Source organism: Hemicordylus capensis, chromosome 4, assembly GCF_027244095.1.
Source record: "Hemicordylus capensis ecotype Gifberg chromosome 4, rHemCap1.1.pri, whole genome shotgun sequence".
NCBI classification, from domain to species: domain Eukaryota; kingdom Metazoa; phylum Chordata; class Lepidosauria; order Squamata; family Cordylidae; genus Hemicordylus; species Hemicordylus capensis.
This window is the reverse complement of record NC_069660.1, coordinates 21902278-21928676: the sequence shown is the minus strand read 5'-3', so window position 1 is coordinate 21928676 and position 26399 is coordinate 21902278. Positions and strand designations below refer to the sequence as shown.

The following is a 26399-nucleotide window of genomic DNA, read 5'->3' as shown; positions in this document are numbered from 1 at the left end:
AGAAGGTTCCAAGTTCCCTCCCTGGCTTCTCCAAGATAGGGCTGAGAGAGACTCCTGCCTGCAAACTTGGAGAAGCTGCTGCCAGTCTGTGAAGATAATACTGAGCTAGATAGGCCAATGGTCTGACTCCGTAGATGGCAGCTCCCTATGTTCCCCAGTCCTATCTGAAAATACCAGGAATCAAACCTGAGACTTCCTACTCACACAAAGCACGTGCTCTGTCACTGAGGTACAGTCCCATCCCCTAAGTCAGGCGTTCTCAACCTGTGGTCGTCCAGATGTTGTGCAACTACAACTCCCATCATTCCAAGCCATGATTTATTGTGGCTGGGAATGATAGGAGTTGTAGTTCAGCAACATCTGGATGGGCGCAAGTTGAGAACCCCTGCTTTGAGTACATAGGACATGACAACAGTTGTGGGAGGCTCAAGCTGGACTGTGATGGGGTAGGGGAGTTAAAGTCCCTTTCCCCCATGTCTTGGTCCTAATTCATTGGGGGGGTGGGGGGTGGGCACAATTCAGCTACTATTTTGCTTGAAAGGAACAAACAGATCAGTGTTAAGCCCACGCTTCATGTGGCATGTAGTTTGGCCCCAATTCCCATGCTGAGAGGGCTCAGCTTAGACCAGAATCTGAGATCTTCTGCATCTCCTCAGATGTCAAGAAGGATCCCTCAATGATACCAACAGCGCCAGGGGAAATGGCTCTTCTTGAAAGCATCAGGCCTTCGGCTAAAGGAGATCGCTTGGCCACTACCTCATAGCTCGCTCTGAGGTCACAGACTTCTCACTGGGGTCTGAAGAGGATGCCCTGAACCTCTGGTATCCAACCTACCAACAGCCTGTCCGAAAGATTCCAACAAGAAGATTCCAACAACCACCATTTATATACTGCTTTTCAACAAAAGTTTCCAAAGCGGTTTACATAGAGAAGGAATAAGTAAGTAGGATGGTTCCCTGTCCCCAACAGGGCTCACAATCTAAAAAGAAACATAAGATGGACACCAGCAACAGTCACTGGAGGGATGTTGTGCTGGGAGTGGCTAGGGCCAGTTGCTCTCCCCCTGCTAAATAAAGAGAATCACCACTTGGAAAAGGCGCCTCTTTGCCCAGTTAGCAACATTGGGTTGAACACTCGGTCCATGAGTGCCACACCTCCAACCCCTTAAGTAACTCTAGGGCAAGCCCACCAGCATCTCTCCCAAACCTCAGGAGTGCTACCATCAGGAAGCAGAAGCCGTGCAGGGAAGGTGCATTGCTTGGGTGGCTGCTTGGATGCTGTGCCTTTAAGAGAAGCGACTAGATGAGAACCCGGCACTTAATAGAGCTTGAAGGAGAAGCCAGCGGATACGGCTTCCCTGCTGGGTAGAAAGCCCTTGCCAGCAGCTAACTTTCAACAAGGGCTCTATTTTTAACAGAGCAAGGGCTGGTAATGGGCTTGCCCAATTGTCTCTGCCACTGATTCACTCCCATGCAAGCCAGACGCAAGCAAAGGAGGACGCTGTAACTCTCTCCTCTCCTGTCTGAACAGCTGTCAAAGCTCTTTGGCAGAGTCTTTCCTTTGCTATATAGTTCAGCTGCTCCCACAAATTCGTCCCTCTCTTGAAAGCAGAGGTCCTCAGCCTTGGTTCCCCGGATGTTGTTGGACTACAACTCCCATCACCCCAGCCACGATGGCCAACTGAGGATAATGGGAGTTGTAGTCCACCCACATCCGGGGACCCTGGTTGAGAACCTCTGCTTTAAAGGCTGAAACAGCTAAAGTGAACAAGGGGGGTGGGAATGCTGATCCTGCTTCTAGTACTGTCCACACTGGCATATCCAACATATAGGGAGGACAGAGCTGGTCTTGTGGTAGCAAGCATGAATTGTCCCCTTTGCTAAGCAGGGTCCACCCTGGTTGCATTTGAATGGGAGACTACATGTGAGCACCAGACGATATTCCTACGTGTGCGAGCAGAACTCTAAAATATTCCCTTTAGGGGATGGGGCCATTCTGTGAAGACTCTCTGCATGCAGTTCCCTCCGTGGCATCTCCAAGGTAGGGCTGAGAGAGATTCCTGCCTGCAACCTTGGAGAAGCCGTTGCCAGTCTGTGTAGACAATACTGAGCTAGATAGACCAATGGTCTGACTCAGTAGAAGGCAGCTTCCTATGTAACATATCACAGTGGAAGACAAGGCTCTTGTGCACTGGGCACAACCCTCTGTCTTCTCATACCAAGGAGCACGGCCTGAAAATCCTCACACTTATCTTTTTCCCCCCTCTGCAGGTTTGAGGTGAGGGAAATGGTTGGTGGGGGGGAGTTACCCCTCCCCCTACCCATGCCAAAATCCTGATCCAACTCAGCAATTTTTCCCTGCAACTTAAGGCTGCTTCTAATGAAAGAAGAAGTGGAGATATCTGATCATGGATCTCTCACGTTGTGGGTAGTTGGACCCTCCTTGGTTCTGCAAAAGACTACATGCACGGAGCAAGAAACCTGCAGGCCCCATGGAGTGTAATGCCTAGACTAGCTAAGAAAGCCACGCAGGACACAAGGCCCATTCACATGTTATGTTGAACACTCGTAGGATGAGTGTACAGTGTACACAGGTACAGTCATTCACATATTCACCCCTGCTAACTTGGCAAAGAGGCACCTTTTACTGTGGTGATTCTCTTTATTTAGCAGGGGGAGAGTTACTGGCCCTGTCCACCCCCAGCACAACATCCCTCCAGTGACTGTGGCTGGTGCCTTTCTTATGTTTCTTTTTAGATTGTGAGCTCTTTGGGGACAGGGATCCATCTTATCTTATTTATTATTTCTCTGTGTAAACCGCCCTGAGTCATTTTGGGAAGGGCAGTATAGAAAGAGAAGATAGATAGATAGATAGATAGATAACATGCTGAATGTAGTTAGAGAAGTAGCTTCCTGTCTATACCATCCATTTGAAGAGCCTGTATTCAGGTTCACTTTTAAAACGAACACAGGTACAGTCATTCACGCAAACACATGTTCAAGTGTACAGATTATCTGTACACTAATATAGCATAATGTCTGCATCAGGCTGCAGTTGGAGATTTAAACCAGGTTTCCCACATCCAAGGCCAGCACCTGACTTACTGGCTCTCATGACTAGATTCTATCTATGTCAGACAAGTAATTCCCAAGCTGTCCAAGAGGTGGTCAAGAAAGAACAATTCGTGTGGTGTTTGAGAAAAGTACCATGAAGAAGCCTGTAATGAAACAGGCCAGTTTTTCTCTGTGACTCTCTGGGTGTGGTTTGGTGTGCAGTGAGCCGAGAGTGGGTGCAGTTGCTGTGTTTATCATTTGCAAGTTAATTATGGGATCCTGTTCTAATAAAAGGAACATTGTTTTATCAACCTTGTCTTTGCTGGATGCTAGACTGAGAACACAACATATTAGGACATGGAAACCTGAGTGACTTCTCCATTCCTGGGACCCACTTGGAAATAATGAAAATTATACTTAGTGCCATGTGCAATATATCAACACTCTGGTGAATACTCACCCTCAGAGGAAGCTGCCCGTTGCATCTCTGCATGATGGATTAGCCTTGCGTCCTTCCAGTCCATCTCCAGGGCTGGTAATTCAGCTGCATCTCTCTAATGGAGCCAGCGTGGTGTAGTGGTTAGAGTGCTGGACTAGGACCAGGGAGACCCGAGTTCAAATCCCCATTCAGCCATGAAACTAGCTGGGTGACTCTGGGCCAGTCACTTCTCTCTCAGCCTAACCTACTTCACAGGGATGTTGTGAAAGAGAAACTTAAGTATGTAGTACACCGCTCTGGGCTCCTTGGAGGAAAAGCGGGATATAAATGTAAAATCACTCCCGATGCAGCAGAGATAAAACATAGTCACCTGCCCGTGACGTGTCTACACCGACAAAAGTTAAAATCGTTTGGACAATGGTTTTTCCCGTGACACTCTATGGATGCAAAAGCTGGACTTTGAAGAAGTAAGATAGAAAAAGTATTGACGCTTTTGAACTTTGGTGCTGGAGAAGACTATTGAGGAGAAGACTATTGAGGAGACTATTGAGGACAGCCAGGAAAACAAACAAATGGACCATAGAACAAATCAATCCAGAATTTTTCATTCGAGGCGGCACAAATGACCAGGCTCAAACTATCATACTTCAGACACGTTATGCAGAAACCCAGCTCTGTCCCTTGAGAAGTCTATAATGCTGGGAAAAGTTGAAGGATGGAGGAGAAGAGGACGACCAGAAGCAAGGTGGGTGGACTCAATTACGTCAGCAATGAATGCACCACCGAGAGACCTTAAAGGCCAAGGTGAAGACCGATCATCCTGGAGAGAATCTATCTATGTGGTCGCTAAGAGTTGACACCAACTTGACGGCACTTAATCAAGCAATCCATCACTTGCCCTTAGAGGAGGTGGTTCATTGCATCGCTGTGTGAGTTGCTGTTTGTGTCCTTCCAGTTGGGTTGCAGGCAAATGTTTCTGAAACACAGTGGATGGGCTCCTCTGAATATTGGCTCTTCTGAATGTCTTACTTTGACACAGTCTGTGCATAAGCCTTTAGAGGGGTGAGTGCAGAGGTGCACCTAGGTAATTTTGGAGCCTGGACCTAAAGACCTTTGGACACCCCCTCCCCCGCTACAAGTTAAGCATGATTTTTTAACACGTAGGTTCCTGAGGGAACAAACCACACCACCCAGGATAGACTAAAGATTAGGGGGGGGGCAGGGGCTGTGGAGGCCCTGGACTTCAGCCCCAAAGTCCAGGGGTAAGAGCACCTCTGAGCGAGTGGTGTGCCCTCCACTTTAATGAAAAACAATAATTCTGCCTCAGCTGTCAGAAGTTTGTGAAACTCTAGCCCTATTCAGACATTGAGGCTCTCCACACGAGCAGTGCGGAGAGCCAGATGGGGTTAGGTGAGGAGAGCGGACCAAGCCACTCCAAGCCCCCTCTCCCGCACATGAGCACCTGCAGAGCCCTGGGCGGCTGGATCGGCTGCCCACACAATTACTGGCTCTTTCACAGAGCCGGTAGGGCCTGCAGGGATCAGGGGCCGCCCTGCCCCCAGAAGTCCCAGGATGCCCCAAGCGCATGCGTGGGGCATCCTAGGGAGACCCCTGAGACCTGGAGGCTTGTTTTAGCCTTCCAGCGGGGGTATTCCCATGAGTTGCTGTGACACGGCAACCCACAATCACCAAAATGGGGTTAGTGGAGCACTCGATCCGCTAACCTCATTTAAGGGGGGGACTTAAGTGGGCTAACCACCAGGAGCCAGGCTGAGCTCCCTTAGCCCACTTACCTGTGGTCATGAGAATGGCCTCATTATGTCATACCTGTGTTCAGATTTCTGATGTCTGTACACAGATATATATTTTGTGTGAATGACTGTACCTGCATTTATTTTAAAAGTGAACCTCATCCCTCATAGGACAGATATGAAGTGTATTGCTGTACCTTTGTTCAACTTAAGGCCTGAATAACTGCACCTGGGTACAGATCTGTGTCTGTGTATACCTTACACAGGTTGTATGAGTGTTGGACATAACATGAGAATCGACTACTGATGTCGACATTAGACTGATGGAAAGGCTTGAACTCAGGCCTAAGGGAGGAGAGCTGCTCTTGTGGTAGCAAGCATGGATTGTCCCCTTTGCTAAGCAGTGTCTGCCCTAGTTTGAATTTGAATGGGAGACTACATGCGAGAGCACTGTTAGATATTGCCCTTAGGGGATGGAGCCGCTCTGGGAAGAGCAGAAGGTTCCAAGTCCCCGTCCCCCCCGCCGGCAGCATCTCCAAGATAGGGCCGAGAGAGTCTCCTGCCTACAACCTTGGAGAAGCTGCTGCCAGTCTGTGTGGACAATACTGAGCTAGATGGATCAAGGGTCTGATTTGGTATAAAGCAGCTTCCTATGTTCCTAGACAGCACTGAGCTTGATGGGGCCATGGTCTGACCGAGTATAAGGCAGCTTCCTGCGTTCCTGACTCCAATAAGCCATGCAGACTGCAATTGCAGATGGCTTCACTGAGTGGTTTTTTTCCAGGTCAGTGACCTTGGTTGCTGCAGAACCCCTCCAGAGGGAGCTCCTGATTGGTCCAGCCAAGACAATCTAACCTGACTCACATTTGAAAAAATGACACAGGGCACTTGTCACAAAGGACTGTGCTCACACATACACACATGTACACACAGCTTGGACATCCCCCCCCCCCCAGAGCACCCTTCACAGCTGGAGCTGTTGCTTGCTGTGGCTGTGGCTGGCAACAGTGCAGGGAAATGAGAGGGAAGATGTGGCACTGAGCTTCCGACACCTTTTCTTTCTCCAGCCATGGCTGTGCCGGGGAACCAGGTCTACACCAGCTGCCTCCCCTTTGGTGAGCCCCACCAGAAGCTCCTAATCACCATCCTGATCTTCCTGGGGCTTTTTGCCTTACTGGAACATGCTCTTAAAACAATCACTTTGGTAAGCAAAGTTGGCATTGCTGTCATCAGCATTGGAGAGCACGTGGGCATGGTGGGCATCTTCCTAGCAGGGATATGCGATAGTGGAAGGAAAGCAGGGGCTTTGTTCCTTCTTTAAGTCTACAGTCAAAACCCCCCTGTTTTCTAGCCAAATTGTGGCTGTCTGTCAGGGCTGCCTCTATTTGGTGCAGGACCTAGGGCAAAAATAGTTGGTGGGGCCACCCATGATGAATCAGTATGGTTCTGGTGCTGCCGGAACGAAGAGAATCTCTGTTGTGGTGCTGCAGCATAACGCTCCTGTAGGCATGAGGCTCTGGTCTCTGCTCTGCTAGTCGTACTTTCAGACAGCCACACACACACCCTGTAGCCTTCTAAAAACAGGAGTTAAGGGGGCCAGCAGAAATGGTGCTGGGCCCCCTCTCTACCTTCCCCTCTAATTTGAAATCTGACACTGAGCACACCTGGGACTTTTACAAACAGCAGATTTGACCGTGTATTTATGGGGAGGCTTTACTGTGAACTCGAAGTTGTCCCCCAAAACTGATGAAAAAAGTGGGGTTTTTTTTTACCCCGGATATAAATTGGGCTATGTTTCTAATGTGCAGTGAAAAACCCGAATTGTGTATGAACTGCTCCCCAATAACTTGCAGGGACTTCGGGGTAAATCTGGCCGATATGTGAACACACCCCCTCAATTCTGGAGGAGATGCAAGATAAAGTGCTTTAAAAGCCCTGTGTGAAAAACTTCCTAGAACATCTCCACAGCTTCTTTGTCCTTTTTTGGACACAACCCACAGTGCTGGTTTTAACCTCTAAAGCCCTGAATGAGCAGCCGAGAGAGACGCAGTCTACCTTGGAGGCCACCTCTTTCCACATGTGTCCAGTTACAATCTCTGAAATTTATCAAGGGCAAAGGCGGATCTGTGACAGGCTCCGATGTTTCTATGTTTAATTAAAATTTTAATTAATGCCCTGCAGGGGTTGGGATTCAGCTTAGTGCGGCAGCAGAGAGCAGCTTTGCAGGTTGTTGGGGGAGGTATTTTGATCAAGGAAACAGCATGGTGGGAAGGATAAAGCCCTCTCTTTCCCAGAGCCACTGCTGTCTGATTTGGCCCTCCAGTTTACAGAGCAAAGGCACAAAGACACTTTCCCCTCAATTATGAAGTTTTTTGTCCTGCTAGAAATTTCCCATAGTCAAGTGGACTAAGATCTCGCTGCTTGTGATGGCCTTTGGGATTTAGCTTAAAGTTAGAAAAAAGGGTGCAGTTTTAAATAAAGTTTCAATGGGATTACCTTTATTCATATGTGTGTGTGTGTGTGTGTGTGTGTGTGTGTGTGCGCGTGTGCGCACATGCATGCTTGTGGAGGCACCCAGTGGCGCTCTTACCCCTGGACTCCGGGGCCGAAGTCCTGGACCTCCACACCCCCTGGGGGCTCCCTAAATCCTCTTTAATCTGTCCTGTGTGGTGTGGTCACCACTGGTCCTCATTGTGCTGGCCGGCCGAGTGTGATTATGACCTCTGCTGGGTGCTTTAGAGACAGAGGGGGGAGTGAGGAAAGAAATAAACATGGGATGGGAATATGTTAAGTTGTGTGCTGAAATGTTTCTGCTAATGCATATTTGCATGAATATACCTGTTTGATGTTATTGGGAGTTCATTTGCTGATTGTGCCCTCAAGAACCCAAGTGTTAAAAATACTGCATTTGTCACAGGTGTATGTGTGTGTGTGGGGGGGGGGAGAAGATGTTTAACTGGCAGCGGGGTGGATGAGGGTGGGGAGGAGCCTCCAAAGGTCTTTAGATCCAGGCTCCAAAATTACCTAAGTGCACCTCTGGAGGCACCTTTTAAAGAGGTGATTCTGTTCTGTTTAGCAGAGGGAATGCAACTGTCCCTATCCAACCCCCAGCACAACATCCCTCCAGTGGCTGTTGCTGGTGTCTGCCTTATATTTAGTGTAAACTGCCCTGGGTCATTTTGAAAAGGGTGGTATATAAATAGATAGATAGATAGATATTTCCTTTTGGATTGTAAGTTTTGAGGCAGGGAACCATCTTTCTTACTTACTTACTTATTTGTTTGTTTGTTTGTTATTTCTTTTTCTGTGAAAACCAGTCTTTGAGCACTTTTGTTGCAAAACTACTAATATTTTTAGTAGTTGCAATAATAGATAAGCCCCCCCCCCCAATCCAAAAGGATTTCTAGAACAACTTACAACACAGTCAAAGTTAATTAACCATATCATTAAAAGCCTATATGTGGTTTGAATGCATAAAACTGCCGTGTAGTGAGTCCATTGACTGGTTCATCGAGTTCGATTGTTGAAACTGTCTGACAGCGACTCTCCAGGGTTTTAAATGGGGTCAACCCCTCCATTCTACCTGGAAATGTTAAGGATTGAACCTGGGGCATTACACATGCAAAGAAGTACTCTGCTGTAATTGAGCTATGGAACCCTCCATACAATTAAGGACACAATTAGGCAGCAGAGTATACAAATATCAACAAAGGACATAACGAGATCAAATCACTCAAAAAGGCCTGGACTAATAAAAGGGGTTTCACCTGGCACCTAAAAGATGTCAGACTCAGTGCCAGGGAAACCTCTTTTGGGAGAGAGTTTCAGAACTGGGGGTGCCACCACCAAAAAGCCTTCTCTCTTATCACTACCTGCGTTATCCCTGTGGGGGGCAGGACCCAAAGAAGGGCCTTTGAGGAAGGTCTTAATGCAGGGCTTGACAAATCCCAGGTGCAAAGGAGCCATGGCACCTAGAAATTGGACCATGGTGCCTAGACTAGGGTATTCAGAGGCAGAGTTATTTAATAATATCATTATTTGTCTCAAGCAGCCCTGTTCCAAGTATATTACTTGTAAAGGAGATAAAGAGAAGCCCATACATTCCCTCCCCCTTCACAGTATCTGTCATCAAGTCCAATGATCTTGTCAAGTGTCCATGGTCTAGCTCCTAAATTTTTAGACTGGCTCACAGATCCAAAGAAAAATTGTCAAGGCCTATCTTAATACATTTTGTTACCTGACCCAGGTCTTTGGGATGGCCCCTTTAGAGACAGTTGACCATGTGAGCCTATTTCAGCTCCACAGTTCTAGAGTTACAGAATGTATGAACAGAATTCAGTAGGGTTGTGAGATTCTTGCCTGATGACTGCACTGATAATGATGGCTTTGCTTTAAGGTACCTAAGGGCTTGTGACCAAGTTACCTGTGACAGCACCTTGCCCCATATGTCCCTACTCAGACCGTAAGAACTTTGGAGGCCCTGCTCCAACTGCCCTTGCCAAACAAGGTGAGGCAGTTGGTTACTAGGGAGGGGGCCTTTACGGTGGTGGCACCTCGTTTATGGAATAGTCTCCCCAGTGAGGCTTGCCTGGCTTTGTCACTTTGTTCTTTTAGACATCAGGTGGATAGGGATGGGCCCGGACTGGTCCGGAGGCCATTGAAAAGGCCTCTGGACCGGTCCGGACCTGGGTGGTTCGGTTCGGGGTGGGGGGTACCTTTAAGAGCGGCGGGAGCATTTACTTACCCCTCCCGCCGCTTTCCCGCTCTGATGCCATAAACTTACGAGTAATTGGGGCGGCAGGATACCACCCTGCCGCCCCTTCCCCGACGTTGCTTGCAAAACCTCCCAGGAGTGCATTGCGCGCGCGCGCACATCACAGAGACGTAAGGGGTAAGTAAACCCTCCCGCCGCTCTTAAAGGTACCCCCCACCCCAGTGCCGGACCGCAGTTGGCGGTTCCGTGCACACCCCTACAGGTGGAGACTTTTCTGTTCACTCAAGCTTTTAAAGATTAATTTTTCAACAGGTGTTAAAATGTTTTATACTGTATTTTTGATTTCAATTTGTTTTATATTATGTGTTTTAATTGGATGTTTTTATTGTGTTGTGAGCACGCAGAGAACAATTTGTTATGGGGCAGCTAATTTAAAAAGTTGGTTTTTAAATTATGTAGTATTATTATTATTAATGATGATGATGATGATGCATTACATGTGACAAAGACATATTAATGTTTCTTGATGAATCTGTGAATGGGAGATTCACCCACCAGGGGTGGGGGCGGCCTAGTCTAGGTCACGTACTTGGCAGATTGTGTATATATGAGAGAAACAGTAATTCACAGTTTTTAAAACACTGAGGGGAGAAAGAACCCTGCGTTGGGCTGTAGCAGAAGCACTTCAGATGCATAACATGTATTATGCATTACATCTGACAAAGACATTTTAATGCCCCATATGTCCCAACCCGGACCTTAAGATGGTCTTCAGTGGCCCTCCTCCGAGTGCCCTTGCCAAACGAGATGAGGCGGGTGGCTAGCTACTAGGGAGAGGGCCTCTTCTGTGGTTGCACCCAGTTTATGGAATAGCCTACCCAGTGAGGTTCACCAGGCTTCATCACTTTGTTTTTTCCAGCACCAGGTAAAGATCTTTTTGTTCATTCAGACCTCTTAAATTTTGATTCTTAAACCTGTTAACTGATTTTTAAAGAGTTTTTAAATTGCTTTGTATTGACCCCCACCTTCCCGCTTTGGTCTGTAATGATTGAATGTGTTGTGTGTTCTTATTTCATCTTTGAATGTTGTGTTCTGAGCTGCCCAGAGAACAATTTGTTATGGGGTGGCTAACAAAGTTGTCGTTGTTGGTGCTGGTGGTGGTGGTGGAGGCCTGAAATGGTGTAATGAGTTATGTTGCTGTTGGTCAAGACCAGGCCTGCTCAATTTAGGCCCCCCAGCTGTTTTTGGACTACAACTCCCATAATTCTCAGCCACAGCAGCCAATAGCCAGGAATTATGGGAATTGTAGGCCAACATCTGCAGGAGGGCCAAAGTTGAGCAGGCCTGGTCAAGACCTTCTCTTAAGGACGAACCTTCTCCCACAGGAGCTCGCCCACTCACTCCCTGAGGTCTTCAGCTGATGCCCTGCTGCTCTGCATCCCTCAGCCTTCAGAGCAGGGCCAACGTCAGGGGTTGGTATTGATGGGCAGCTGCTTAGGCCACTGAGACGGCCTTGCCAGCTAATCAATCCCTGAGACCACACCCATGTCCATAGCCTTTGTTTGGTGGTGGCAGAATGATTCCCTCAGGGCCCATCCAGGTTGGAGGGGTCCAAAGAGAGCAGTTTGTCAAGATGCCTTGACTGTCACTTCAGAAGTTAAGAAGCTGAGTCTGTGTGACACAGCCTTTTCAGCTATTGCAGTCAGGCTCTGTATTTATTTATTTATTTGCTATTTATTTATTTATTTATTTATTTATTCATTCATTCATTCATTCATTCATTCGATTTCTATACCGCCCTTCCAAAAATGGCTCAGGGCGGTTTACACAGAGAAATAATAAATAAATAAGATGATTGTCAGATAAATAAAAATAAAATAAGCAATTCCCTTTCCTGGGAGATTCGTCTGGCCTTCTCACTAGTGACCTTCTGGAACCCATTAAAATTTCTTTATTTTGAACAAGGTTTAGTTTCTGTCTGCTGCACTCTTTGCTTGGTTTTCTTCTTCTGGTTCTACTTGCCTAACCCAACACCCCCACCCCCACCCCCCCGGTGACTGAGTTATATTTTTAGTATTGTTTTATTACGTTTGGGTGATATGGGTGTATTTATGTACAGCTTTTAATATTGTTACCTGTCAGGATGTATTTTCCCTTACAGAAAAGCTGTATGTTAACATTTTTAAAAACAAATCCACAAATAAATGTGTCCTTAAATGTTTTTCCCCCTTTCCTTTCTTCAGTTCTGGATTAATTTGACTCCATTCCTGAAGAGAGTTTATGATGCTTGCTTCAAGAAAGGTAAATTGTAGATGAGCAAGAAGGTTGCAATGAGGTTGTGTGCAATGAGGAAAAATCTCTCTTTTCTTTTCCTTCTGTCTCTCAGATTCTCAGGATAATACTTCTTCCTCCCTTCTCTTTGCTCTCCTTTTCCTCCCTACCTCTTCTCCTAGCGGGTTTTCTTTCTCTCAGGCCACAAACATCATAGAGTGCTGGGACTGGAAAGACTCCCATGCTGAAAACTTCATGAGATAGTAGGCAAGGAAGCTGTTTTAAGGGCAGGAATCACCAAGAAACTAAATCTACACTGGGACTTCCAATGGTAGTGAATTACCTAGTACTTAGGATTGCCAGCCCTCCAGGACTGGCCTGGAATTTCTAGGAATCAGTATCAGTGTCCAGGAAAGATGAGAAAGTGATCCTAGATATCAGTGACAGCTCAAGATCTCTGTGCACCTGAGGGAAGGTGCCAAATGCAACCCATGGGCCCACCCGCCTCCCCCTTTTTAAAAAAAGTAGGGGCCACGAGCAGGAGCATCTTGCTCAACAATCTGCTACCAGAGATGACCACCCCACCTTGCCACATGTAAGGGCCTCCCGTGCTGGAGATGTTAATAGCTTGACATAATGAAAAATATTGGGCAAGACACATTTTTAAAAAAGATCTCCTGCAATAGCTTCAGGCAGAGCTGGCAACCCTACCAGTACTGTGGCTGAGAAGCTATAGCTGTTCATTTGCTTTCCTTCAGGGAGGGAATGCGTGCAGGAAAATGGGAAATGCATGTAGGAAAATGGGACCAGGGGAGATCAGGATTCCTTATGAACATACAGCTACCCACATGTAAAGCCATTGCATACGAACGTCCAACAGACTCAATGCCGCTTTCCCCTTATGCATTCCCTGAATGTGTGAGTGGGGAGCGAGTGAACAGCCCTAGTGACAGCAGAGGCGGGGCTGTGAGGAAAGCAAGGAAGGGTGCGACCTGTCTCTCTGGTATGCCTACAAAGCTGGAGTCTATTCGCTAAGAAATGGAGATGATTGAAAGGGGACATGATAGAGCAGAAGTGGCCAACCTGAAGCTCTCTAGTGATTATTGGACTACAACCCCCATCATCCCCAACCTGAAGCTGGGGGTGACAGGAGCTGTAGTCTAACAGCAGCTGGAGAACCTCAGGTTGATCATCCCTCTGGTAGAGATTATAATGCAAGCTGGGATGGCTTTAAATGCGGCTTAGACAAATTCATGGAGGGCAAGTCTATCAATGGCTGCTGGTTAGCTATAGGCTACCTCCAGGTTCAGAGGCAAGGAATGCCTCCGAATACCAGTTGCAGAGGAGCAAAGGCAGGAGAAGGGGCCATGCCTTCGTCTCCTCATTGTGGGCTTCCTAGAGGCATCTGATGGGTCACTGGGGGAAACAGAGTGCTGGCCTGGATAAGCCTTGGGCCTGATCCAGTAAGTCTTCTTAAGTTAACTGCCCTGAGATTATTTTAATGAAAGGTGGTATAAAAATGTAATAATCTGATTGATTATTCAATCAAGTTCTTATGTTATAAAGCTCATGGAAAGTGGTGTGGAGAGAGTGAAAAAGGAATTATTTGCTCTCAAAATCTCACAATGTAGGCATGCCGATACTACAAAGTTATAGATAATTGATACCAGTTTTTCACTATACCAGTTTTTCACTGCCGATACTACAAAGTTATAGATAATTTAGACCAGTTTTTCACTATCATGGCTTCTCCCAAATAATCCTGGGAATTTTGAAGACTTATAAGGGATGGCTTACTGCTGTCGTGGCCTGCTTGTGAAGTTTCCTGAGACATTTGGCTGTCCATTGCCATAAAACAGAATACTGAGCTAGAAAGATGAGTGAACTGTTATCTTAACCAACATGGTGGTCAGTCTTTTCTGTTTCCCTGCCCACTCCCTGTCAATCCCATTTTAATCTCTCTGCTGTTTTCCCCCGACAGCTTGATCAGGTTAAGCTATGGGAAAATGAACGGGAGAGAGTTTCCATCAGTTAGTTCACAGAGTCTATGCAATTACCTGAATATCAACCTACCTACCTAGCTTCCTTCCTTCCTTTTCCTTCCTTTAGTTTCATTTTTGTTTTGTTATTGTTACTTTTATTTGGGGCTGCAACATTTAATCTATTAAGTTAGACCATTGTCCTTAATTAATTGTGCAGCAATATTTTTAAATAAAATAATTACTTTAAAATGCAAGTACTTAAGACAACCATTATCTCACAGAGGAGAGAATGCCTCTTCTAAGATTAGTCTGTTGCAATCCTAGCATGCATCCTCTGAAACAGAAGGAAGTCAGCCTCTTTCTTCAGAAGGACTATTTTTACCTCTGTGCAAATGCAAACAATCGATCAACCACTTAGACTAAAATGTGCCACATTTACCTGAAACCAAGAATAGGTTTCCCCCAAGTTCTTTGATGTTTGAAATCAGGGGAGTTATCTTAAATTCAGACCCCTCTTCCTTTCAGGTAAATACAGGTATAACTTGTATTTAACCTGTATGTTTAAAGGGGATTGTCTTAAATGCAGAGTCATCTTCCTTTTGTGTAAATACATGTATAACTTGCATTTAAGCCAGGCCTGCACAACATAAGGCCAGGGGCCCAGATTTCTTTCTTGCCCACAGGTATAAATATCTTGCAGCAACAGCAGCCCAGAAAGGCAGAGGGCCATTCTTTGGGTCAGTTCCCTCTTCTCCAAAGAAAGCCATCCTCTGTCCTCTCCAAAAAGTGCCTTTCAGCACCATCCTATGCATTATTCTGAAATACATCCCACTGTGTAACCAATGTGACTTACTTCTTAATAAGCATGCCTAGGATTGCAACCTGAATGCAGCAGGGACTTAGGGATAGGAGAGGACTTGCCATTTGTTTGGGGCTGGCATGGACTCCAGGGGCCCCACTGACTGAGCAGGGGTAGGGCCTATTTTCTGGCCACTATCCTTAGTTAAAATTGTGGGCCTCTTGACAAGGGAAGCAGATCCACAAGTAACTAATAATTGACTCCATTAATATTTTTAATAATGAATCTGAGTGCAATAATGTGCTGAAATTTTGACCTCGCCCCCCTGCACACCAAATTGTAGTTGCTTATGGCCCTCTGGGGCATTTGAGTTGTGTACCCCTGATTTAATTTGTATTTGTTAAGGGGATCGTCTTAAATTCAGAGTCCTCTTCTATTTGGGCAAATATGATGCATGAATAATGGGCTAAGATGTCCTGAATCGAATGACAGCCCAACCTTTATTGCTTTCTTCCTGCCTAAAGGTGGCAGCTTGCTCAAGTCCATCAGGGTCCTCTCCAGCAGCAAGAGACTATGGAAGAATTCAGTGCTGATCAAAGGCCGCAAGAAACTCTCCACTCTGCGCTTCCGCTGTGTTGTGGATCCTGTGAAGATCACCGTGAAAATGGGCACCACTAATAAGCCGAGCAGTCTTCAAGGCAGCAGGAAAAGCAAGGCCTGCTGCTTTGGCACATGGCCAGGCCTTCAAGACGCGGCTGACAAGAAGGCCAGCTGGAGCAAGAGCCAGCAGCAACGGAGGAACAGCCAGTGCAGCTCCCAGCCCTCAGACACCGAAACCCCGCAGCCCGCATGTCCCGCAGGATCTGTCGCCTCGTGGGTGCGCTTCAGCTTCAACTCTCCGGAGTGCGAAAGGCTGGCAGAAAGCAGTTCTGCCCGCTATGGAAGCCTTGCACGAAACCACCAAAGGGCCACCGGTGATAAACCGCATAGCTTAGAAGTGGCAGGAGAGAGGGTCCAAGGGCAGAGGTTCCTACAGCGTTCGGTTGGCTTGAACACACAAGAGTCTGGTGCCCGCCACTCAGAGCATCCTCATGAGCACTTGAACCGTCAGTCCAGTGAGACGAACTTCATCCCTAGCCCAATCCTACCAGGCCCCAGACGAGTGGTGTACTCTGCCCTAGCTTCCGATACGATATCCAGAACCCATCTCAACAGTGAGGAATATTCCTACCCACATTCTCCAAGAGGTCCCCAGCGCCGTCTTGGGCTAGAGTGGCACCAGTGTTTGCCAGCCGCACAGCAAGCAGAAGTGTATGTTTATCTGGTCAGCCCACCACCTCCCAGCCCAGAACACAACTCCGAGCAGATAAACCATCCCTTCTCGGCATCTCAGACCACCTCTGGCAAGGATGTGCTGGCCAACAGGATCTCTTTCAGCCAGAGCAGGGGCAGTTCCAGTCAAGGGCCAGCTGGCCAGGGGAACTGTGAGACCCAAAAGCAACGCAAGAGCATCTGGGAGAGAAAGCACCAAAGAAGGTCTCTGCTGCCAAATTCAGATTACGAGAAGTTGGCAGGAAGCAGTGCTGGCACCAGCTTGGGCCATAATGAACCATTCCCCCATAATTCACCTCTCTTGGCAGACAGGGGGAGGGGAGGGCTTGATGTAGTACCACCCACCATTGCCAGTTGAAGATGCTTTCCAGTGGAGATGGTCACCAACTAAGCTTTCTACCATGAAATTATGGATGGACTCCTTGGGCAAGGAAGGAATGGCATCCTCTGCTGTTTCACTGAAAACATTTGGGTAGGGTTGGGTCCATTAAAACAAAAGCAAAGCACAAATGCTTGCGTGTGGAGATTCTCAAATGGTCATAGAATCCAAAGCTAGAGTTGCAGTGACAGGGTAAAGACACAACTGGTGTAACTGCCATGCTGACTTGGGGATCTAACCCCAACTCCATTGTCTCCCAAGAGGAGCTCTTCTGGGAACGAGGCAAAGGGCAGCTACTCTGGCTAAAGAGGACAAGGGTGAGAAGTTGTACTATGATCAATACTGCCATTGCAATTGACTGGAATGATGGGCAGCCCTCTATCGATGGTAGGGATCTGTGAGGCCTGCTGTGGAACTTCAAAGGCAGCCCCAATGATGTAGCAATGGGGCTACTATGGAATAACTTAAAACCGCATCCGGGCAGCAGTAAGGTACTCCTTCTGTTTAAAACAATGGGAAGAACCACTGCACTGCTGCCCAGAAGCCATCTGAATAGGGTCTGAATATCCACTGAGGGGGTCTGAGCTGTCAGTGACTGACCAGGAGAGGCAGAGGTGGAGCCACCATTGAGCAAATGGGTTCGAAGAACCCGGGCTGCCACCAATGAGGGGCCGCGCCTAGCGCCCCAGCCACAAACCCTGCATCTGACGTTAGAGGCAAGGGGTGCGGCATCGCTCACAAATGGGGCCATGCACCTCATTTGGGAGCAAATACCGGCCAGTGCCGAAATTAACAGTGCAGCCAGGAATGCTCTCCCTGCCTTTAATGGCAAGGAGAGCAGCTCCCGGCCATGCTGCAAATGAAGCACTGGCCAGTATTTGCTCCCAAATGGGGCGTGTGGTCCCATTTGTGAGTGAAGCCATGCTCCCTGCATCTGATGTCAGACGCAGGGGACGTGGCAGGGGGCCGCCGGTGGGAGGAACACTGGCCGCCGGCTGGCTTCCTCCGCCACTGAGGAGAAGGATCTTGGAGTTGTGGTGGGCAGCTTGTTGAAAGTGTCGACTCAGTGCATGGCAGCTGTGAAAAAGCCCAGTTCCATGCTGGGAGACATTAGGAAGGGGATTGGAAATAAAAATGCTAATATACATATCTATGGTGCGACCACATTTGGAGTATTGCGTACAGTTCTGGTCACCATATCTTAGGAAGGATATTGTAGAACTGGGAAAAGTGTAGAAGCAGACAACCAAGATGATCAGGGGGCTGGAGCATCTGGGGCTTTTTAGTTTGGAAAAGAGGTGACTATGAGGAGACTTTATAGAAGTGTATTATGGATAATAAGTGAAACATATTATGCATGGAGAACAGAGAGTGGACAGACAGACAGAGATTTCCCCCCCTCTCTTGCAACACTAGAACCAGGGGTCATCCCATGAAACTGAAGGCAGGAAACTTTAGGACCAACAAATGGAAGTACTTTTTCACATCGCGCATAATTAATCTATGCAATTCTCTGCCACGGGATGTGGTGATGGACACCAGCTTGGATGGCTTTAAAAGGGGCTTAGACAAATTCATGGAGGACAGGTCTATCAGTGGCTACTAGGCTGGTGGCTGTGGGCTATCTCCAGATTCAATGGCATGATGCTTCTCAATACCAGTTGCAGGGCAGCCACAGCAGGAGAGAGGGCATGCCTTCATCTCTTGTCTGTGGGCTTCTCAGAGGCATCTGGTGGGCCACTGTGTGAAACAGGATGCTGGACTGAATGGGCCTTGGGCCTGATCCAGCAGGGCTGTTCTTATGTTCTTATTCCACAGCATCTACTGGTTGCTTCACCATCAGGGCTGCCTTTGAAGTTCCCAACAGGTCCCTACCATTGACAAGATCTGTTGCCAGATTTGGCTTATTTTCAGCCAAATTTTGGGTTACGGCCCATTTGACCCACGAGTATACCCCTTAGGTTCTGGCAACGGGAGTGCTCATCATGTAAGCCACCACCACAGCCACCATATCTGGCATCTGGGCTAATGTTGCATGCACCAAATAACATCATGGACACGCAATGGGAGGGGCGATTTTTAGAATTCCCCCCTTCTTTCTGCAGCTCACTGTGCCTCCTTAAAATATTTCCCTGAGGTCTGAAGGATCCTGAGAAACATATTTTCAGGCAGGACAAAAGGCTTCAGAGAGAAGGCAGGATCCACAAAAATCACTAGGGATGGGCCCGGACTGGTCCGGAGGCCATTGTAAAGGCCTCCGGATCGTCCGGACCGGTCCGGACCTGGGCGGTTCGGGTGGAGGGGGTAGCTTTAAGAGCGGCGGGAGGGTTTACTTACCCCTCCCGCCGCTTTCCCACTCTGGCGCCATAATTGCAAGAGTAATTGGGGTGGCAGGATACCTCCCTGCCGCCCCTTCCCCGCTATTACTGTAAAAAACTCCCAGTAGTCCTTTGCACGCGCGCACATTGTGTGCGCGCTTCACATCTCTGTGACATGCATGCGCACAAAGGACTACTGGGAGTTTTTTACAGTTACAGCAGGGAAGGGGCGGCAGCGAGGTATCCTGGCGCCCCAATTACTCTTGCAATTATGGCGTCAGAGCGGGAAAGTGGCGGGAGGGGTAAGTAAACCCTCCCGCCGCTCTTAAAGCTACCCCCCACCCCAGTGCAGGACCGCAGTTGGCGGTTCCGTGCACACCCCTAAAAATCACCTCTCCCTCCATTGCACACCCACAATGTTAGTCTGCATGCCAGTCATTATTAACAACTTTTATCCCACCTTTCTCTAAAATATTCAAAGCAGTTTACAAATATCACAAACGAGTATGTGAGGCCCATTATTGACCAGGCAGGATCATTCAATTCCATTCATTCGTTCATTTATAGATTTATATACAATAAAATTCCATAAAATCACATTAATATTTTAAAATCAGTTAAAACCATAAAACCCTAAGAACACTAAAACAACAGTAATTTTGCCTAGATTACACTGATAAGAAAGTTCAAAAAAGTAACTAATGTATATGCAATAGCATTTTTTAATTAATGTGCTTGCAAAACAAACATAAAAGAACAGTTTTCAATTTGTAGGATTTCAACTGAATAATTACTATACATAGTAAATTTGAATCTGAGAATGATCTTCACTTCTCTTGGGCATGGTGTCATTTTTGAATTAGAGATCTGATTATTGAGTGTTAAAAAACCCTGTTGAGAATAACAGGTAAAATATTATGCTTCTATTCAGAATTTCTTCTTTAAAAATTAAAATTAAAAATTGAACCTTTCACCTAGCATATTCCGGTGTAAAAAGTAGTTCATTCAGCTAATTTAAGTGTAAGGATTGTATCTGTAGGTAATTACAAAGTATATTTTGCACAGACAAATCACAAACTCTTCAAAATATATAATAGATAAAATCAAAGTTAAAATTAAGATAAAGATCAATTCAAGCATATTAAAATATCACTTCTAGAAACAAAGGAACATAGGAAGCTGCCATATACTGAGTCAGACCATTGGTCTATCTAGCTCAGTATTGTCTTCACAGACTGGCAGCGGCTTCTCCAAGGCTGGAGGTGGGAATCTCTCTCAGCCCTATCTTGGAGGACCCAGGGAGGGAACTTGAAACCTTCTGCTATTTCCAGAGCGGCTCCATCCCCTGAGGGGAATATCTTCCAGTGCTCACACTTCTAGTCTCCCATTCATATGCAACCAGGGCAGACCCTGCTTAGCAAAAGCGACAAGACATGCTTGCTACCACAAGACCAGCTCTCCTCTAAAAATAAAACATTATTTACAAGAACAATTCCAATGGGCAGATTGTGACATTCCTTATAACTATCTCAGATCAAAAGCTTGTGGAAATAGAAACATCTTTAAAAAGTTCCCTAAAAACCCAGACAGAGAACACCAGACCTCCCTGGGGAAGGGCATTTTACTCTCTTGGCAACATCACAAAAAAGGCCCTGTTATTTGTACCCATCCATCTGATCTCATGGAACAGCAGGATTGTGAGCAGAGTCTCTGTGGCTGAGCTGATGGAGATGGCCTGGGCAGGCCGATGGAGAAACAAGCCATTCCCAAGGTCTCCTGGCCCTAAACCATTTAGACTTTAAAGGTGAATAACAGCACTTCAGATTGAGACTGGAAATGAACCACGCAGCCAACCAAGATGAAATAGGATTGGAGTTAAGTGCTTCCATCTTTGAGCCCTAGTTATCAACCTGGCAGCCACATTTTGGATCAAAATGGTCGCCTGGAACCAGAGGAGGGAGGCGTGCCAGCTAAACTTTCAGTCACACTTTAGGCGCTGGATTGGGATGTTATGGAGTACAGTTTCAATTCAAAGCAGAGATAGCCAGCTGGGGGTGACCCAAAGCAGTTTTACTTAGTTTCATGACAGTTGTTTGCAGATGTTTACCACACCTTAATTAACGTTGGATAGGGTTACAGGTAGGGATGTGCAAACTGATTCAGGAAGAAATCCATTTGTATCCAAATCTAGCTGATTTGGGTGATTTGGAGACAAAACAAATCACCCCTGTGGTCCATTGGCTAGATTCGGGTACAAATAGAATCTCGCCTGATTCGATTTGAATCGATTCAAGATTCGGATCCCTCCTATTAATTTCCCCAGATACCCAGTTTCATTTTTTTTAAAGCTAAGCTCTAGCCCTCGTAGAATTGGAGTTATGTGTGGTCACTATTTTTCAAGTGTTTAGATTCTTTGGTGTATAATAACTTTCCCTCAATGAATCCCTATGAGAATTCATTACACACCTTCATTTCTTCTATTCATTTTGACTGTCTTTTCGATAGTGCCAACTATCAACTGCCATGTGCCAACTACACCCGACTCCCACCCGCAAGGCAGTGGAGTACTATTCAGTTTATGTTCTAGGGTTTTTTTCAAGTGTTTAGGATCTTTGGTGTCTAATAACCTTTCCTCATAATGAATCCCTATGAGGATTCATTACACACCAAAGAGTCTAAACACCTCAAAAATTCCTAAAATATAAACTGAGTACCCAGTGGTTTGTGGGTTGTGAGTTAGTTGGTACATGGGATGCCACTAATCTCCCACCTCCACCTGCAAAGCAGTGGGGTCAAAATGAACCGAAGAAATGAGGGTGTCTAATGAAGACACCAAGAATCTAAACACTTCAAAAATGCCTAAAAAATAAACTGAGTACCCCAGTGTGTGTGTGGGGGGGGGGGAACAGGGGGTGTAGTTGACACATGGCAGTTGATAGTTGGCACTGTCCAATGATAGTCAAAATGAACAGAAGAAACAAAGGCGTATAATGAATCCTCATAGGGATTCATTATGAGGAAAAGTTATTAGACACCCAAGAATCTAAAAATTTCAATATTTCTAAAAACTAGAATGAGGACCCAACTTTCTTGCAGGTGGGGGGTGGTATAGTTGGCACATGGCAGTTGACAGTTGGCACTGTCCAGTGACAGTTCAAATGAACAGAAGAAATGAAGGTGTTCCATGGATCCTCATAGGGATTCATTATGAGGAAAAGTTATTATACACCAAAGAATCCAAACTGTTGAAAAATAATGACTACACGTTTTGCTCCATAACTCTACTTCTACAAGGGCTAGAGCTTAGCTTTTTTTAAGAAATGAAAGCTGGAGATCCATTTTAGGGTTAGCATATGGCAACTTCAAATCCCCATTGTTTCCTATGGTGAGAATGTTCAAAATAAGTAAAAACTAAAAAAAAAAAAAAACCCAACCAAAGTGCCCCACTGCCTTGAAATGTGGGTGGTAGGTGGCACCCATGGGGACCTACCCACTACCCAAATTTGATGCCCCTAGGACCTTGTTAAGTGGCTCGAATCGATCCAAGAATCAAAGCAAAAACATATCGAATCTGGGGTGATTTGGAGAGGGTAGATTTGGATACAAAACAAATCAGGGGTGATTTGTTTGGGGCACAAATTGAATAAAAACATTGATTTGTGTACATCCCTAGTTGCAGGTAGGTAGATAAAATTGCTTTGGGGGCTGGAGTCTGCCCATTGGCCATCTTTGACCTAAGCATCCATGGCAGATGCCTATTTACTTCAATCACTATTTGGAAAAGAAACAGAAATCAAGGAAAGGGGAACCCTCCATAACCTTCCTAGCTCTTAATGTTTATATTGTCCAAACATTGCACTAGGTACTGTACATACAGAGGGCTTACCATTTACATGAGACAATTAGATGGGCCCGGAAATTCTTCCTCATATGTAACCAAAATCTAGTTCTCTATAGTATGTACTCAGAAATGCCTGTGCTGAATGTTAAATTCCAAAGCATATGAAAAGATTAGTTAATTCAGAAGAAGAGTGGCTGGGCAAAAGCAAGATCTTGAATATTTTCTGCTTTCATAGTTCACTAATCACCAGGATTGCTTTTAATTCAAAGGCTCATTATTTATAGCAGCAGCAGCATTGAGATTTAAAAGGCCACAGACACTGTGTGTTCAGAGTAATCAGAAAAGAAGCAGCAAAGGAACAGAGCTTTTGGATGCAGCGTGATTCCTGCTATGAACTCAAAGGGATTGAGGGCATCTCCTCCCAGGATGCTCCACAGCCTGGAGAGAGGCAATCATCCAGACCTGGTATTAGCAAAACCAACAAGTCTAACTGTTCCCACACTACTGTACAAGCTTTTGGATCACTGACTGAGGCTACAGTCTCTGAACCCCAGTTCAAAAGAGCTGCCTTCTACTGAGTAAGAGGAGACCAGTCAATGGTCTGCCTCTATTTAGCTCAGCAAGCATTACCTCTCCTGACTCCTGTTTGTTCTGTGCATCTTTCCCAGTTTGCTACCTGAGATTTCTTTATAGCATGTCTGCTCTAATAGAGGTTTGTGGCCTCTTTAAAAGGGCTTGTTTCTTTTACCCTGGGGTAACACCTGTCCAAGCTGGGGGGTGGGGGCAGGTTTGATCATGTTCTAGTTAGTTTACACACACACGAGATTGGGTGCTAAAACTCTAGCTTGACTTTATCGCTTCAGATTGCAAGTAGAGATGACTGAATCCCCCTGCCATTTAAAAGAAATCTCCTTATATCAGGGGTTCTCAACCTGGGTTCTCCGATGTAGTTGGATTACAAGTCCCATCATCCCTTTCCACAATGGCTCATGGCCTTATAGTTGGATTCCCAGATGATTTTGGACTATTTGCCATCCTCTCCTGCACAAATGGCCAAAGTTCTCAAAATGGGTACATAGGAAGCTGCTGTATACTGAGTCAGACCATTGGTCTATCTAGCTCAGTATTGTCTTCACAGACTGGCAGTGGCTTCTCCAAGGTTGCAGGCAGGAATCTCTCTCAGCCCTATTTTGGAGAAGCCAGGAAGGGAACTTGGAACCTTCTGCTCTTCCCAGAGTGGCTCCATCCCCTGAGGGGAATATCTTCCAGTACTCACACATCTAGTCTCCTATTCATATGCAACCAGGGTGGACCCTGCTTAGCTAAGGGGACAAGTCATGCTTGCTACCACAAGACCAGCTCTCCTCTCCTAACCGGGATTCCCAGATGTTGTTCATTACAGCTCCCAGCATCCCCGGCTGCAGTGGCCTTTGGCTTGGGATTCTGGGAGTTGTAGTCAACAACTTTCAGGTGGAACATAGGAAGCTGCTATATACTGAGTCAGACCATTGGTCTATCTAGCTCAGTATTGTCTTCACAGACTAGCAGCGGCTTCTCCAAGGTTGCAGGCAGGAATCTCTCTCAGCCAGGGAGGGAATTTGGAACCTTCTGCTCTTCCCAGAGCGGCTCCATCCCCTGAGGGGAATATCTTCCAGTGCTCACACTTCTAGTCTCCCATTCATATGCAACCAGGGCCAGAAGTGTAGGGAAACTGACGGCAGCCCACATGCGGCCGCTGCCACCGAGGCCCCCTGGCCCCGCATCGGCGTCAAACACAGGGGGCCAGCTAGCTACACCTCCCGCATCTGAAGTCAGATGCGGGGGCATGGTCTCCCAAATGGGGCCACACAGCCCTGTTTGGGAGGGAAATCGATTGGCTCCACTGCATTGGTAGCGAGACCAGGAGCGGCTCTCCCGGCCTTAAGGCAGAGAGAGTCACTCTGGCCATGCTGCCAATGCAACGTGGGCTGCTTTTGGTTCCAAATGGGGGCCACGGAGCCATTTGGGACCAAAATAACACCACCACCACCTGCATTAGTGATGTGCCCGGACTGGTTCAGAGGCCATTCTTCACGTCCACGTGAAGCATGCGCACGTGCGCAGAAGACTTCTGGGTCCTGGGAGCCTAAGGCAGTCTGAGCCTTTAGAAGTGGAACGGGGGAAGGGGCGGCAGGGAGGTAGCCTGCCGCCTCAATTACTGCTGCCGCCATCGCAATACCGCCGTAGGTATTATGCTGCAACCCCTCCCCCTTAGGGGATAGCTTTAAAGACGTGATGTACGTGCGCGCAGAAGACTTCTCTGGGTCCTCCTGTGAGCCTTGAGCAGTGGAACGGGGAGGGGTGGCAGGGAGGTATCCTGCCGCTCCAATTCTAAAGGAACTACGGACGCCGGAAGGGGAAAGCGGCGGGAGGGGTAAGTAAACCCTCCCCCCGCTCTTAAAGCAACCCCCCACCCCAGTGCCGGACCGCAGTTCGGTGGTTCCGTGCACACCCCTAACCTGCATCTGACATTAGACGCGGGGCACATGTCTGGGGCCACACTCGTGGCCCAGATTCTTTGAACCTGTTCACCCAATGGTAGCTCCGCCCCTGACCAGGGTGAACCCTGCTTAGCTAGGGGGACAAGTCACATCCTCTGCCACAATGGCTGAAGTTCTCAAACCTAGCTGCCGAATAGCTGAGAGCTCCTGTCCCTATTCGGCCCAGCATAGCATCTCTCCAGCGGCTGTTGGTGTGTGCTGTGAACTCTTGGGGCGAGGAACGCTTCTCGATGACCTTCCGCAAATGCCAGGGCCAGCCGGCAGCTGCTGCAAGTATTTGCAATCGTGATTAGTGCAAAGCAACTTTTAAAGGGTTGTTTTTTTTTAGAGCTAGGCTCTGTTACGCGGCTTTCTCTGGCGGGCTTCTGAGCGCAAACATTTGCTTTGCAAAACGAATATTTCTTAGTCAAATTCAACACTCCTTCCCGCTTGTCCTTTCCACGTCCCCACCCCTATGCAAATCGCACGCTTTTCTAGCAAGCCGTTTTTCAACAAGCGAAGTGGCAATAGTCCCGAGGCGGGGTGGGTGGCGGAGGATCCCGCAGTGTTTGCTGGGAAGTGTAGTTTTGACAGGAAGAAGAACGTCCCGCCTTCGCATGGACTGCGTTCTCATCTCGAATACGAATTGCGTCTTCCTTAACGAGAAAGCTTATTCTTTCACGCGTCCACACCACACATGCATAATTATGTTTCACAAAGGTATGCTTGTCAGACCCCAGCTAGAGCTAGAGGATGCGCTCATTGCGTGCCTGTTATCATGTTCTTTTCGCTTGCACGTTTGTGTATCCTCCAGTGTAACTGCGTCTGTGTGGATCTATAGATATATAAGCAGTTTTAAGTTCGTCAGGTTTTCACACTTGGTCCCACAGAGGTTGGACAGCTACTCCCATCACCCCCAGCCACAATGGATGATGGGAGTTGTAGCCCAACAACAACATCTGGGGAGGACCCAAATTTGAGAAGCCATATAGGAAGATGCT

The 26399-nt window shown here is 47.0% G+C and overlaps 1 protein-coding gene across 1 annotated transcript; it reads left to right on the top strand.

The window, feature by feature from the left end:
- The first annotated feature begins 6191 nt into the window (after positions 1-6191).
- On the top strand, positions 6192-17011 carry LOC128322172 (uncharacterized). Its single transcript, XM_053242952.1, has 3 exons — positions 6192-6447; positions 12201-12258; positions 15534-17011. Exons 1-3 carry the CDS (start codon positions 6313-6315, stop codon positions 16697-16699), a joined length of 1359 nt encoding a protein of 452 aa, XP_053098927.1. The 5' UTR covers positions 6192-6312; the 3' UTR covers positions 16700-17011.
- The last annotated feature ends 9388 nt before the right edge of the window (positions 17012-26399 follow it).